The sequence below is a fragment of the Scomber japonicus genome, chromosome 22 (genome assembly GCF_027409825.1).
Source record: "Scomber japonicus isolate fScoJap1 chromosome 22, fScoJap1.pri, whole genome shotgun sequence".
NCBI lineage: Eukaryota > Metazoa > Chordata > Actinopteri > Scombriformes > Scombridae > Scomber > Scomber japonicus.
In genome coordinates this window covers 20491712-20505393 of record NC_070599.1, presented here as the reverse complement: position 1 = coordinate 20505393, position 13682 = coordinate 20491712, and the positions used below count along the sequence as shown (strand labels likewise).

General features: G+C 37.3%; 1 protein-coding gene across 1 annotated transcript; it reads left to right on the top strand.

Moving 5' to 3' along the window:
* Positions 1 to 9702: 9702 nt before the first annotated feature.
* Positions 9703 to 11903, top strand: LOC128383539 (uncharacterized). Its single transcript, XM_053343147.1, has 5 exons — positions 9703 to 9816; positions 10162 to 10343; positions 10498 to 10638; positions 11073 to 11217; positions 11673 to 11903. Exons 1-5 carry the CDS (start codon positions 9703 to 9705, stop codon positions 11901 to 11903), a joined length of 813 nt encoding a protein of 270 aa, XP_053199122.1.
* The last annotated feature ends 1779 nt before the right edge of the window (positions 11904 to 13682 follow it).

Sequence of the window (13682 nt, the reverse complement as noted above, 5' to 3'; positions counted from 1 at the left end):
GAGTGATTTTCCTCCCAGTGATGATAGCCAGAAGACTCTGATGTTTAGGACAATTTAAACTGATTCCATCAAATCTAACCAAGGGCCCACGATGAGAAACAACCGGTATTTTGCGTCTGTAAAGCAGATAAACTTAAATGTACCTGCCTTTTTTGCATGATCTTGTGGCCCCATCAACTAGAGAAGGACTGTGTCAAAGTATATTTTTAATACCTTTGATATATCAGTTGATATTATACCTATGTATTCCTTAGGGTAGTATTCCAGCATAGAAAACCACCAGACATATCAGCTCCCAGTTCACTAAGGGCGTAGTCAGACCAAGATTCAATTCACTATAATCAGAGATATGTTTTTTTGAAACTGTTGATGTTTTGAGTATATCGAGATTCACAAGAGGACATTAAAGGATCTTGGAAAGATGAACATAAGAGGTGTAAAAATGAGAACTACAACACACATAATTGTTGAAAGAGCTGGTGTAATGCAGCCAAGATGGTTGATTTATATCTTCTGTTTACATTAACCTCATGCCAGCACAACTGAGAGCTGATAATTTTATTAATTGCACTTCACTGTTCTTGTCATAAACTTGCAACCACAATGGGAGGGATTTCCTCATACCAGACCATTTCCTTGTGTACTGTTACATTTCAAACTAAACATGCTTCTCTGTGGCAGACAGACAAATGGGAAAAAAAGGAGTGAGAGAGCAAAAAGAGGCTGTCTTTGGAAGTATAAATGTGTTAGTGTTGGTGTATTAATTTATTGTCTTTGTCTGGTGAGGTGATGACATTCATCATGTCGTACCCACTGTTGCTGTTGCTGCTGCTGCTGGTCAACAGTTCCCAGGCTTCTCATTTTTATGGGACAGTGATGACCTACTATCCAAAAAGCACTAACGCAGATGGATCTGTTACGGTACGTACATTTTCTCTCCAATCCAAGTTATTCATCTTTTGAAAATACAATTAGAAGAAATTTGACAGAACGTAAACTCATGACAATATCCTGTAAATAAATCTGACTTTTAAGGAATAAAGACAGAAAAAAAACAGATTAACAGTATTTCTGAAATGTAAGTAATGATGTTAAATATCAGAAAATATAGGTTTTTATTTTCTCGAAGAAGAAAAAAAGATTGGCGGACTTCCCATGAGGTCCTTGTTGTTTTTATTCAGCTTTTTATTCATTATTTTGTATATCAGCAGGATTGTATCATGATGTTGTCATTAATGCCATTCTTTCACTGTAATACTACAGGTGGTCATACGCTATAAGCTGAACTTCCATAATTGCAGATTTAACAGTTGGACCTGCTTCAGTGGAAATTGTGGAAGTGAGACCAGTGTCCAAGGCACGGTTGACGAGGAGAGCAGTATATGGTGTCAGACAGAGAGAATCTCAACTCGGGTGGTTCCCAGCAATGCTCCTTTTGGGCTAGTGTGAGTGTACTTTGTGAAAAATTAAATTGGCATTGAAGCTCCTTGTAGGTCAATTATTTATGATCACATTCTGTGTTGGGGGCTAGATATCTGCACATGGGTACCTACAGGTTCTGTGCAGCAAAAAAATAACAGATTTTTTTTTATCAATGAAGGTTTGCAAGCGGTGCCTGGATAAGTAACACTAAAAATAACATTGTAAATTGGAGAGCCGTGACTCTGGTGGAACTGAGGAAACGATCAGATACCGGTCAAGCCAACACATCACCACAGACTACCATTCTGCCTGCCGTGAGGTAAGATGACACACTGCTTTTATTTATTAATTACTCTGTATTTAAATTATTTTGTTGAGTCACATTTTACTATTGAAATGTAATTAACACTTTAGTATCACACATAGCCTAGTCAGCAACAAGGTCAGAGTGATGGTATTTTCATCTAAAATCTTAACAACAATCTTTACCACTTCAAAACCATCATCTATCAAAAACAAAATTTTAACCATAAGCAGTTTTTCGATGAATTGGATTTTGTAATACAATAATGTGTGCTAATGTAATTTGCAGCTCAAATATTACCTCCAGCATTCTCTGATATAGTTTATTTCATAGGTTGAACTTCGTAGGGTTTTTATTTTCTCCCAGAGATTAAATCTTGTTACGCACAGAGGAAGGTATTACAAATTACTGCTTTGTGGTCAAACACATTTTGAAGGGGAAATCTGTTGACTGGTGTTCGAGACAAAATTCCCGAAAGGTACAAGTACGTTTCCTGGAGAAGACATTTTGGAACAAGGAATTGACGTAGAAATTCATTAGACTGACATATGGTGCTTAATTAGAGCTTAATTAGATTTACAAAACAGGTCCAACATGTACTTTGGCACATGATAAAAGCCTTGCATCGAAAATGATTCATAGGGTTTCACGGTACCAAAGAATATCCTTCTTCCTTTTGATAGAGATCTTAATTATGCAGCCCATACATCAGTGGAGAGAATAGACAGGAGTCCAGGATGTATTGTATTGAAAAGGTTTATTTTGTTGGCCAAGGAGAAGTTTTATTATTTTGTATTATTTTGTATTTTATTTATAATTAATGATCAGTACATGTTATGTTCTGATGCTCCCTTCAATTCTGAAGTTTCTGTCCTCCGGGGATAGACTTTAAACCACACAGATAATGGATAATAGATATCTTTATGACACAAAAACAGGTCCAACATGTATGCCAGCACAGATTGACAACCTAATAAAAGCTTAACATGAAAACTGATTCATAGGAATGCATAACACCAAAGAATATAATTCTCTCTCCTTATCTCTCTCTCCCTCTCAGAGTACCTTCAAACTGTCAAAGAGATTTCAACCTTTTGGCATTTGACCCTGATGGAGACGAAGTTAGATGCAGATATGGAGATGACACAAGCCCATTAAACGAGTGTAACCCCTGCACACCACCATCTGTTCTCAGCCTCTCATCAGTGAGTAGCCATTGTCTACAGTAACTCTTATTTAAATGAATCACATGTTTTATAACAAACTGGGCTGATAATGATGCAACCAGGCCACCATTATAATCGAAGTCAACAAATTTGGCACAAATTAGTAGTCAAGAAGTCAGTCCAAAACCCATACATATTAGTTTTTGAGTAAGAATACAATTAATGAAAACACCATTATCACAGTGGTGAACAGCAATGTTGTGTCAACAGTATGCTGTTCCAGTTTTCTACACTGGATGTGTTTTAGTCTTGGCTCACTCAATAACAATTGACGAAAGACAAAACTGTGAAAACAAACAAAGAAACAAAAACCAGATCATGATTTTGACAAAACTGTATAACCTTAATTTTATTACATGAACTTGAATTAGTGGTTTTGACATTGCCTCTTATTATTTTTCATGTTTTATTTCTTCTTCTGCAGTCTTGTACTCTGTCATTCAGCCCCACCATTAGCAGTAATGAAGGTCCATACGCTGTGCAGCTGGTGATGGAGGACTTTCCCAGACAGACAATCAACCTGATTCAAACTAGTGGATCGCAGGAGGTGAAAACCACCATTGATGCTATCAGCAAAATACCTGTCCAGTTTGCATTAAGGGGTAAGATCTCATGTTTTGATAGCCTGGATTTATGGCTGATCTTCACTGAGTGAGAACATTTGTTTTGGAGTGCATATCTCTATTAAGTTGGCATTATGTATGACAATGTTTGTAGTAGTAGTAGTGGTAGTTCCACCTTGCTTCAATACTAAACTATCTCAATAACTACTTTGTACAGATATTCATGGTTCCCAGACAATGAATCCAAATGATTTTGGTAATTTGACTTTTCCTCTCAGCCACCATGAGATTGACATTGTCGTTTTGTGTGAAATGTCTCAACAGCTATTGGATGGACTGTCAAGAAATGTATTAAAGACAATTTAATTTTGTCTAATGCTTACATTTATGATACAATACCTGCCAAACTAATGACGTTCTCATCAGCCCCAGCTGTACTTCGTTTTCAGTGCTAATTAACAAATGTTTGCACAATAAAATACTAAAGAAAGATGGTGAACAAGGCCAGCTAAAGCATGTTAGAGTGTTGACATTAAATGTTCAAACTGTAGACCCTTAAAGGGCCAATATACTTTGACAGCACTGTTTGTCAGATAGCCAAACAGCTTTGGGAATCCCTTTCCCTCCACCCACACTTTGGGTGCACACATGCCAATTTCTGTTATCAAATCTGCCAATCCGATATTCACACCCACTTTATGTCATGGTTGGCCGGGTACATGAAAAAGGAGTCAGACTTTAACATCTTTCTCAAGCTCTATTTTTTCATTCTTGAAATAACTATTTCCTTCCAGGAGAGACTGTCTAAAAGTGTGCATGCTTGTAGCACAAGAGGAAACACAATGGGACCAACAGCACCAAAGTTATTAGGATACATATTACTGGGGCAACAACATTTTATGGCAATCCATCCAACTGTTGTTGAGCTATTCTAGTCTGGACCAGAATGGTAGATCAGCTGATGGAAAGACCAACCAGCCGGCACAACCTTTTTTTTATTGTTTCAGTGGATTCTGTGGTGCCATCCTGCACAGAGGGGCTCTACCTGCCCAAGTTCCTGCCTCCAACCCCAGCCAACAGAGCTCAACTGTACGCCTCTGTCAATAACACCCTAGAAATCAACATCAGCGCAGCAGCAAGTATCTCCAAGTAAGTCAACAAAAAACACTTAAAGAAGGATTTAGATATCAACATAATACAGGTTAATAATCTACAGTGGAGCACTCTCTGATTAGACAAGAAGTACTTACCCCACATTAGATTTTTTTGTTTGACAAGAATGCAACATAACCAGCAGTATGGTGCTGTTAGGATGTCATGACCATACCAATCTAGAAATCATAAAACACTGAATGGTTTAGGCCCAAAATACATTTCAGATCTTCTACTACGTTATGTCTGGGACAAGTCTGCTTAATTAACTTAATTCTTTTAATATTTCATGTACAGCCAGTTGAATTGCCTTGGTGTTGAAATATGCTATACAAATAAACGTGGCTTGCCTTGCCTTACAGACAGTAGGTTAAATATAAACAACAGTATGCATTCAGTAGTTCCACAACTATACCGTTGTATAGATTAGTACAATTAGCTCATCGACTCAAGTGTCATTAAGGAAACTAAATTAAAAAGCAAGATAAGTCAGTCATGCCAAAGTGACATTTGTCATTACAGAAAACAACTTTGCTACATTTGTGGTTGACGAGTTTTTGGAAATGCATATGTAACTTGGCAAGCCTTTTTTCTTCTTCTCTTTGTTACAGTATTACTGAGCTGCAGTTCAGTGGGCCACACAACATAAATGAGACTACAGCGGGAGAAGGACAGTTCATTCTGAGATGGACGCCATCTGAAAGTGAAAATGGAGAGAGCCACCCCATTTGTTTTGTCGTCCAGGCAGAGTCAGAACAATATCCTCTAGAAAAGTTTATGGAAAAACTGCAGAAGTACCTATATTAAAAAAACATTAACAGTTTTAGGTCATTAATGCATACATTTAAAATCATTTGTGACATTATTTTGTAAACAAGCTACCGTATTGACTTATCTCCACAGTTCAATCAAATATCACTCGGAGCTTAGATGTGTCATTGTGACTGTTGGAAATGGTGAGTCCACCCTTCCCTGTTTTTGATGTTTTTCTACGTTTTCAAGTTTTTTTTCCAATTGGTGATTTTCTGGATTGATAAAATTATTGTATAATCTATCTTTTATATTTACTTTTGTTAACAGAACCAACGCCCTCTACACCAACTACAAATCCATCCACCATTCTCTCTACTACTACGCCACAAAACACAACTACTTTTTCTTCAACAACTACACCACAAACTACAACACCCAACGCTACATCTACTACACAAAATTCGACAAACGTCCCATCTACAACTGCAAATACAACCAATTTCAATTTGACAACTACACCACAAACCACAACACCCAACGCTACATCTACAACACAAAATCCAACAAACGTCCCATCTACAACTGCAAATACAGCCAATTTCAATTTGACAACTACACCACAAACCACAACACCCAACATTACATCTACTACACAAAATTCAACAAATCATTCAGTCACTGCAACTAAAGATACAACAACTTCACCAAAGACACCTTCGAACCAAAGTGAGTATGACAGACGGTGATGTTTTACACCATCGCTGATTGACGAAATGGATTGTATTACTGTATTTCTTACTTTCAGAACCCTTCTGGCCTGCTTTGTAATGTAGTTGTTGTGCTTCTAGATGTTGTAGCTCTGAGGATGAGGATTTCCTCTACATCTCCACTGTCTGATGATGACATCAGAAATACTATCGTACAACAGGTAAATCTTTTCTTATTAATAAGCATGTTTTACTTGGTGTATATTCTCCTAAAAATAAGAACCATTGTATTTGTGTTACCTTAGAATGACCCCTTTATATCTATTTATCTGTATATGCTGTACCACCATGTTTCTACAATAGCCCAGAATAGACAAACCAAACACTGGCTCTTCCGAGATCTTTTCATGTCTTTTGCTAATTTTGCTTGGAAAGGGAGGGTGAGGGGAGGTGTATTGAAATGGTTAAATCTGTAACCAAAGCCTTTTATTCCTCTGTGCCATAGACATTCATTGTTCTCCTTGATTGTCCAGAAAAACTTGTAAATTTCTCAAAGAACTTTAGAACAAAGAGGTTATAATATATAGCATAACAAGCGTCTCCACATATGCACAGTGGCATCTGCCTTACGAGGAACCATTTTCCAGAGACTGAAAATGTGATTGCTGTTATCAGTCTTTTGAGCCTTTTCTAAACAAACAAATGTGTCCAATTTTATCATGATGAAGGAACTCAATGGAACAATGGCATGGCTTATTGACATGTCTTTATCACTTTTATATGTTTATAGTTTCTCGTTCTCATAGGTCTGAGAGTGAGGTTTGACAACTTCTACTAGTGACTGCATTACATACATAACTAGAAAATTCCAGGGAAATTTTGAGTGAAGCCGGCAGATTCTGACAGTGTTTATTTTATTCAGATATTCCTTAAAATGAGCGAGTAAGCTCAGTGTGAACACAGATTGAGACTCTTTTGAAAAAAGAAGACGATTACATTAGGGTGAATGGGAAGCGAGACAGGTATTGCTGCCGGTCTCGGCCCCCCCGTTTAAATTTTGTGCAGACCCCGTCTGTCAAAGTCACATTTTATGAATCCCAACACCTAAGTCTACATTTTGACAAAAAATGATTTGTTTCCTTTTTACGGTTTGGTCATGAGCTCGAATTAAAAATAAAAATTATGGTTAATTTTTTACTGCTTCTCGCACTCAAGCTAACTGCCGCTCCCACTCTAACTTTGACGAAAAAGTGATTTCCACTCCTCGTTTGACTGCTCATAGTTTGAAAAGTTTACATTTTATGGAAAAACAGTTTGGTATTTTTCCAGAGAGCACAAGTTTTCCTCCGTTTTAAAGTTTGAATAGTTAGCCTAGTAAAAGGATGCTTATAGATAAATGTCTGTGTGTATTTGTGTTTCTGGTAATCCATAAATTCCTTGGAACCCAGACACTCTCATAGGCCCTTGTAGAAATAAATAATCCATCATGTTAATTTATAATTCAACTAAACAGTAACACCTGGTCATGAAACAGTGGCAGTAGTTACTGTGTGTAACTACTGCCACAGCAGATTCCCATTTTTTTTCCTGCTCTATTCATGCTTTCCCTTTTTTCTGGCGAACTTTGAAAATGGAAATACTAATTGTTATAGTACTGCTCTAACCATAACTGCAACAACTCTAGTTTGGTCCCAGATTTGAACTGATGTGCATTAGCACAACATGTTATTATGGGGCTGATCCCAATTCCGATATTAGGTAGTAAATGATTCCAATATGAATGCATCTATACAGAATAGATACACAAACGTATATTTTGCAGCAATTTCCGATGTGGTTATTATATATCGGACAGGCTCAGTGGTGGAAGAAACAGGGCAACACCAATAACTATTTATTATCTACATACACAATATACTGATGTCCATCCGAGATCAAAAGTGTGAAGAGAGAATTGTATATATATAAAATAATATCTCAGCATCACTATTTGTTTCCTTTCCTCCAGATTAAAGATGAATTGGTGAAACGTGGGCTACCATCAGACATATCTCTCCGCCTTGTGAGCAGTGAGGAGGTCTAAAAGTCAGAACCACATCAACTGCTGGTGGTTCATTGTGAATATGTGCTGACCCCTGCTGGGAAGTTTAGTTTTTTCAGTCTTCTGACATTTACTGGACATATATTAGGTGTTTTTCCTACAGTGTTTCTGGATTGTTGTTGTTTTTGATAAGAAATGTTTTAGTATCTTTGTTTTAGACAATTACTTATGATTATTTGACTAATTGATTCCCTGCCTATCTAATATGGTTTTTCTTTAGTTCTATATGTGGGGCTGTTTAGATATTGATACTGTCCTATGTTGTAAATGTTCCAGTTGATATTCAGAATAAAAACTAATACATCATAATTTACAAAATAAATGAATGTTAATAAAGCCAAATATCCATGGAAATTCACTTTCATTTGTCCGTCATAAGGTTTAAGTTACTTCAAGGAACTTTAAACTGGTTATGAAACAGTCTCATGATGCCTCTCTGATGAGTTTCATAAGCAAACTAGACCATCAACGACAGGATTGGTTATTTCTGTAGTTACTCTAACTATTTTCACTTCCCAACATATATTCCCATTGGTGCACTCATGCCCTTTGAGAGCTTTACTAAGGTTTTATGTCTATAATGTATTACTGTACTACTAAGAATCTTGTAATTTTTGATAAAACACTGTTTCCCCCATAGCATAACACAGCATAGCAAAGGTGTGTTGTTATAGTCAAATGACAGTTGAACAATCACATTACATAACATATTTATATTTATAACACATTTAAAACACTAAATTGTGTGAGGCAAATAAAGAAAAGAAAACAAATATAAAACCAGAATCATATTTCAAGAATGAAGTAAAATGATACTAGTAGACACACATCACTTCAGCTCAGCTTTATCAAAAGATTACCTATTTTCATCCCTGTGTTTTGATTGTATTTTCTGAAGTCCTCAGGGTGTTCTCACAACAACCCTTGTATGTTTAAACATAGTCATATTTTCACTTTAAACACACACTAAGAACTGGTTCGTCCACTTACAGATTTTTGATGGTAATGGTTATCAGACAAGTGTCTATCCAGGTGGCTGTTCAATTCACTATTATCAGAGATATGTTTTTTGGAACCTGTTGATGTTTTGAGTAGCTATATGGAGATTCAAAAGAGGACATTAAAGGATCTTGGAAAGATGAAAATATTAGGTGTAAAAAAACACACATAATTGCTGAAAGAGCTGGTGTAATGCAGCTAAGATGGTTAATTTATATCTTCTGTTTACATTAACCTCGTGCCAGCAGTACTGAGAGCTGATAATTGCATTAATTACACTACTTAGGATTCCCTTGTACCAAACCATTTCCTTGTGTACTGTTTCATTTCAAACTAAACATGCTTCTCTGTGGCAGACAGACAAATGGAAAAAAAAGAGTGAGAGAGCAAAAAGAGGCTGTCCTTGGAAGTATAAATGTGTTAGTGTTGGTGTATTCATTCATTGTCTTTGTCTGGTGAGGTGATGACATTCATCATGTCGCAACCACTGTTGCTGCTGCTGCTGGTCTGCAGCTCCCAGGCTTCTCATTTTTATGGGACAGTGATGACATACTATCCAAAAAACACTAACGCAGATGGATCTGTCACGGTACGTACATTTTCTCTCCAATCCAAGTTATTCATCTTTTGAAAATACAAATAGAAGAAATTTGACAGAACGTAAACTCATGACAATATCCTGTAAATAAATCTGACTTTTAAGGAATAAAGACAGAAAAAAACAGATTAATAACAGTATTTCTGAAATGTAAGTAATGATGTTAAATATTAGAAAACATAGGTTTTGATTTTCTCAAAGAAGAAAAAAAGATTGGCGGACTTCCCATGAGGTCCTTGTTGTTTTTAATTCAGCTTTTTATTCGTTCTTTTGTATATCAGCAGGATTGTGTCATGATGTTGTCATTAATGCCATCCTTTCACTGTAATACTACAGGTGGTCATACGCTATAAACTGAACTTCCATAATTGCGGATTTAACAGTTGGACATGCCTCAGTGGAAATTGTGGAAGTGAGACCAGTGTCCAAGGCACGGTTGACGAGGAGAGCAGTATATGGTGTCAGACAGAGAGAATCTCAACTCGGCTGGTTCCCAGCAATGCTCCTTTTGGGCTAGTGTGAGTGTACTTTGTGAAAAATTAAATTGGCATTGAAGCTCCTTGTAGGTCAATTATTTATGATCACATTCTGTGTTGGGGGCTAGATATCTGCACATGGGTACCTACAGGTTCTGTGCAGCAAAAAAATAACTGATTTTTTTTATCAATGAAGGTTTGCAAGCAATAGCTGGATAAGTAACACTAAAAATAACATTGTAAATTGGAGAGCCGTGACTCTGGTGGAATTGAGGAACCGATCAGATACCGGTCAAGCCAACACATCACCACAGACTACCATTCTGCCTGCCGTGAGGTAAGCTGACACACTGCTTTTCATTATTAATTACTCTGTATTTAAATTATTTGAGTCACATTTAGTATTGTACTGTACGTAGCCTAGTCAGCAACAAGGTCAGAGTAATGGCATTTTCATCTAAAATCTTAACAACACATTTTGAAGGGGAAATCTGTTGACTGGAGAAAACATTTTGGAACAAGTGATTAAGATTCTGTAGAAATTCAACAGAATGACACTCCTGAGCTGACATTTGATGGATAATAGATATCTTTATGACACAAAAACAGGTCCAACATGTATGCCAGCACAGATTGACAACCTAATAAAAGCTTAACATGGAAACTGATTCATAGGAATGCACAACACCAAAGAATATAATTCTCTCTCTCTCTCTCTCTCTCTCTCTCTCTCTCTGTCTCTCTCTCTCTCTCTCTCTCTCTCTCTCTCAGAGTACCTTCAAACTGTCAAAGAGATTTCAACCTTTTGGCATTTGACCCTGATGGAGATGAAGTTAGATGCAGATATGGAAATGACACAAGCCCATTAAACGAGTGTAACCCCTGCACACCACCATCTGTTCTCAGCCTCTCATCAGTGAGTAGCCATTGTCTACAGTAACTCTTATTTAAATGAATCTCATGTTTTATAACAAACTGGGCTGATAATGATGCAACCAGACACTAGCGCTTGGAGATGACACCATTATAATTAAAGTCAACAAATTTGGCACAAATTAGTAAATTGGTCCAAATCACCTACATATCTTGGTTTTCAAGTGAGACTGCATTTTATGAAAACACCATTATCTTAGTAGTGAACAGCAATGTTGTGTGGAGACTACGCTGTTCCAGTTTTCTACACTGGATGTGTTTTAGTCTTGGCTCACTCAATAACAATTGACCAAAGACCAACCGTGAAAACAAACAAAGAAACAAAAACCTGATCATGATTTATGAAAGAGGTTTATAACCTTGATTTTATTACAGGAAGTGAATTAGTGGGTTTGACATTGCCTCTTATATTATTTTTTTTTATTTCTTCTTTTGTAGTCTTGTAGTCTGTCATTCAGCCCCACCATTAGCAGTAATGAAGGTCCATACGCTGTGCAGCTGGTGATGGAGGACTTTCCCAGACAGACAATCAACCTGACTCAAACTAGTGGATCGCAGGAGGAGAAAACCACCATTGATGCTATCAGCAAAATACCTGTCCAGTTTGCATTAAGGGGTAAGATCTCATGTTTTGATAGCCTGGATTTATGGCTGATCTTCACTGAGTGAGAACATTTGTTTTGGAGTGCATATCTATGTTCGTTAGCATTATGTATGACAATGTTTGTTTATCGGTTGGTTTCACCTCGCTTCAATACTAAACTATCTCAATAACTACTTTGTACAGATATCCATGGTTTCCAGACAATGAATCCAAATGATTTTGGAAATTTGACTTTTCCTCCGAAGCCCAATGAGATTGAAATGTGTCATTTTGATTGAAATGTCTCAACAGCTATTGGATGGATTGTCAAGAATTTTATTTCAGACATTTATATAACCAGGACTTTATGCCATGGTTGGCCTGTTCTGGGTACATGAGAAAGGAGTCAGACTTTAACATCTTTCTCAAGCTCTATTTTTTTTTAAATTCTTTAAACAACTATTATTTTCTTTCAGGAGAGACTGAAAGTGTGCATGCTTGTAGCACTAGAGTAAATACAGTGGGACCAACAGCACCAATACATCTTATGGGGGCAACAACATTTTATGGCAATCCATCCAACAGTTGCTGTGCTATTCTAGTCTGGACCAGAATGGCAGATCGGCTGATAGAAAGACCAACCAGCCGGCACAACCTTTTGTTTTATTGTTTCAGTGGATTCTGTGGTGCCATCCTGCACAGAGGGGCTCTACCTGCCCAAGTTCCTGCCTCCAACCCCAGCCAACAGAGCTCAACTGTACGCCTCTGTCAGTCAGACCCTAGAAATCAACATCAGTGCAGTAGCAAATATCTCCACGTAAGTCAACAAAAAACCCTTGGAGAAGGATTTAGATATCAACATAATACAGGTTAATGATCTACTGTGGAGCACTCTCTGATTAGACAAGAAGTACTTATCCCATATTAGATTCATTAGGTGTTGTGTAACTCCAACACAGATGGACAAGCCTGGTTTGACAAGAATGTAACAGAACCAGCTGTATTGTGCCGCTTGAACGTCAAGATTTTGACCACACCACAGCAGACTGCTGTTGTTAAAGTCTTCAATGACATATAGTTCAACACAGACAGTGGCAGATTTTCAGTCTTGATACTAATGGATCTGAGTACTCCATTTGACATGGTTGACTGCAATGTATTACTAGACTGGAAAACTGGGTGAGACTTTCTGGCACAGTACTAAACTGATTTGAATCCTACTTAAAGGACTGGGACTACTTTGTGTCAATAAGTAATTACACATGTGAGCGGACAAAAATGACATGCAGAGTTCCCCAAAGCTCAGTTCTTCTGTTGAACGTCTACATGCTCCCAATGGTTCATACAGTTGAACACAACAAAACATGCTCCTATAATTATGAATACAAGACACAAACATACATAATCATATCACCAGTTTGATATGGTTCAATACAAGCACTGAGTAAATGTGTTGAACAAATCAATGATCAATGATGTGCCAGAAGAACAATTAAAAATGCTCAGAGTTTCTAGACTCAAGTGTCAATAAGGAAACTAAAATAAAAATCAAGTTGAGTCAAATGCCAAAGTGACACTCATGCATCACAGAAAACAACTTTGCTCCATTTGTGGGTGTGGAGATTTTGGAAATGCAAATGTAACTTGACAAGCCTTCTTCTCTATTCTCTTTGTTACAGTGTTTCTGAGCTGCAGTTCAGTGGGCCACACAACATAACTGAGAGTACATCGGGAGCAGGGCTGTTCATTCTGAGATGGACGCCATCTGAAAGTGAAAATGGAGAGAGCCACCCCATCTGTTTTGTTATACAGGCAGTGTTGAGGTCAGTCCCAAGAACAATTTCTTTACAAAAAGTATATGGAAC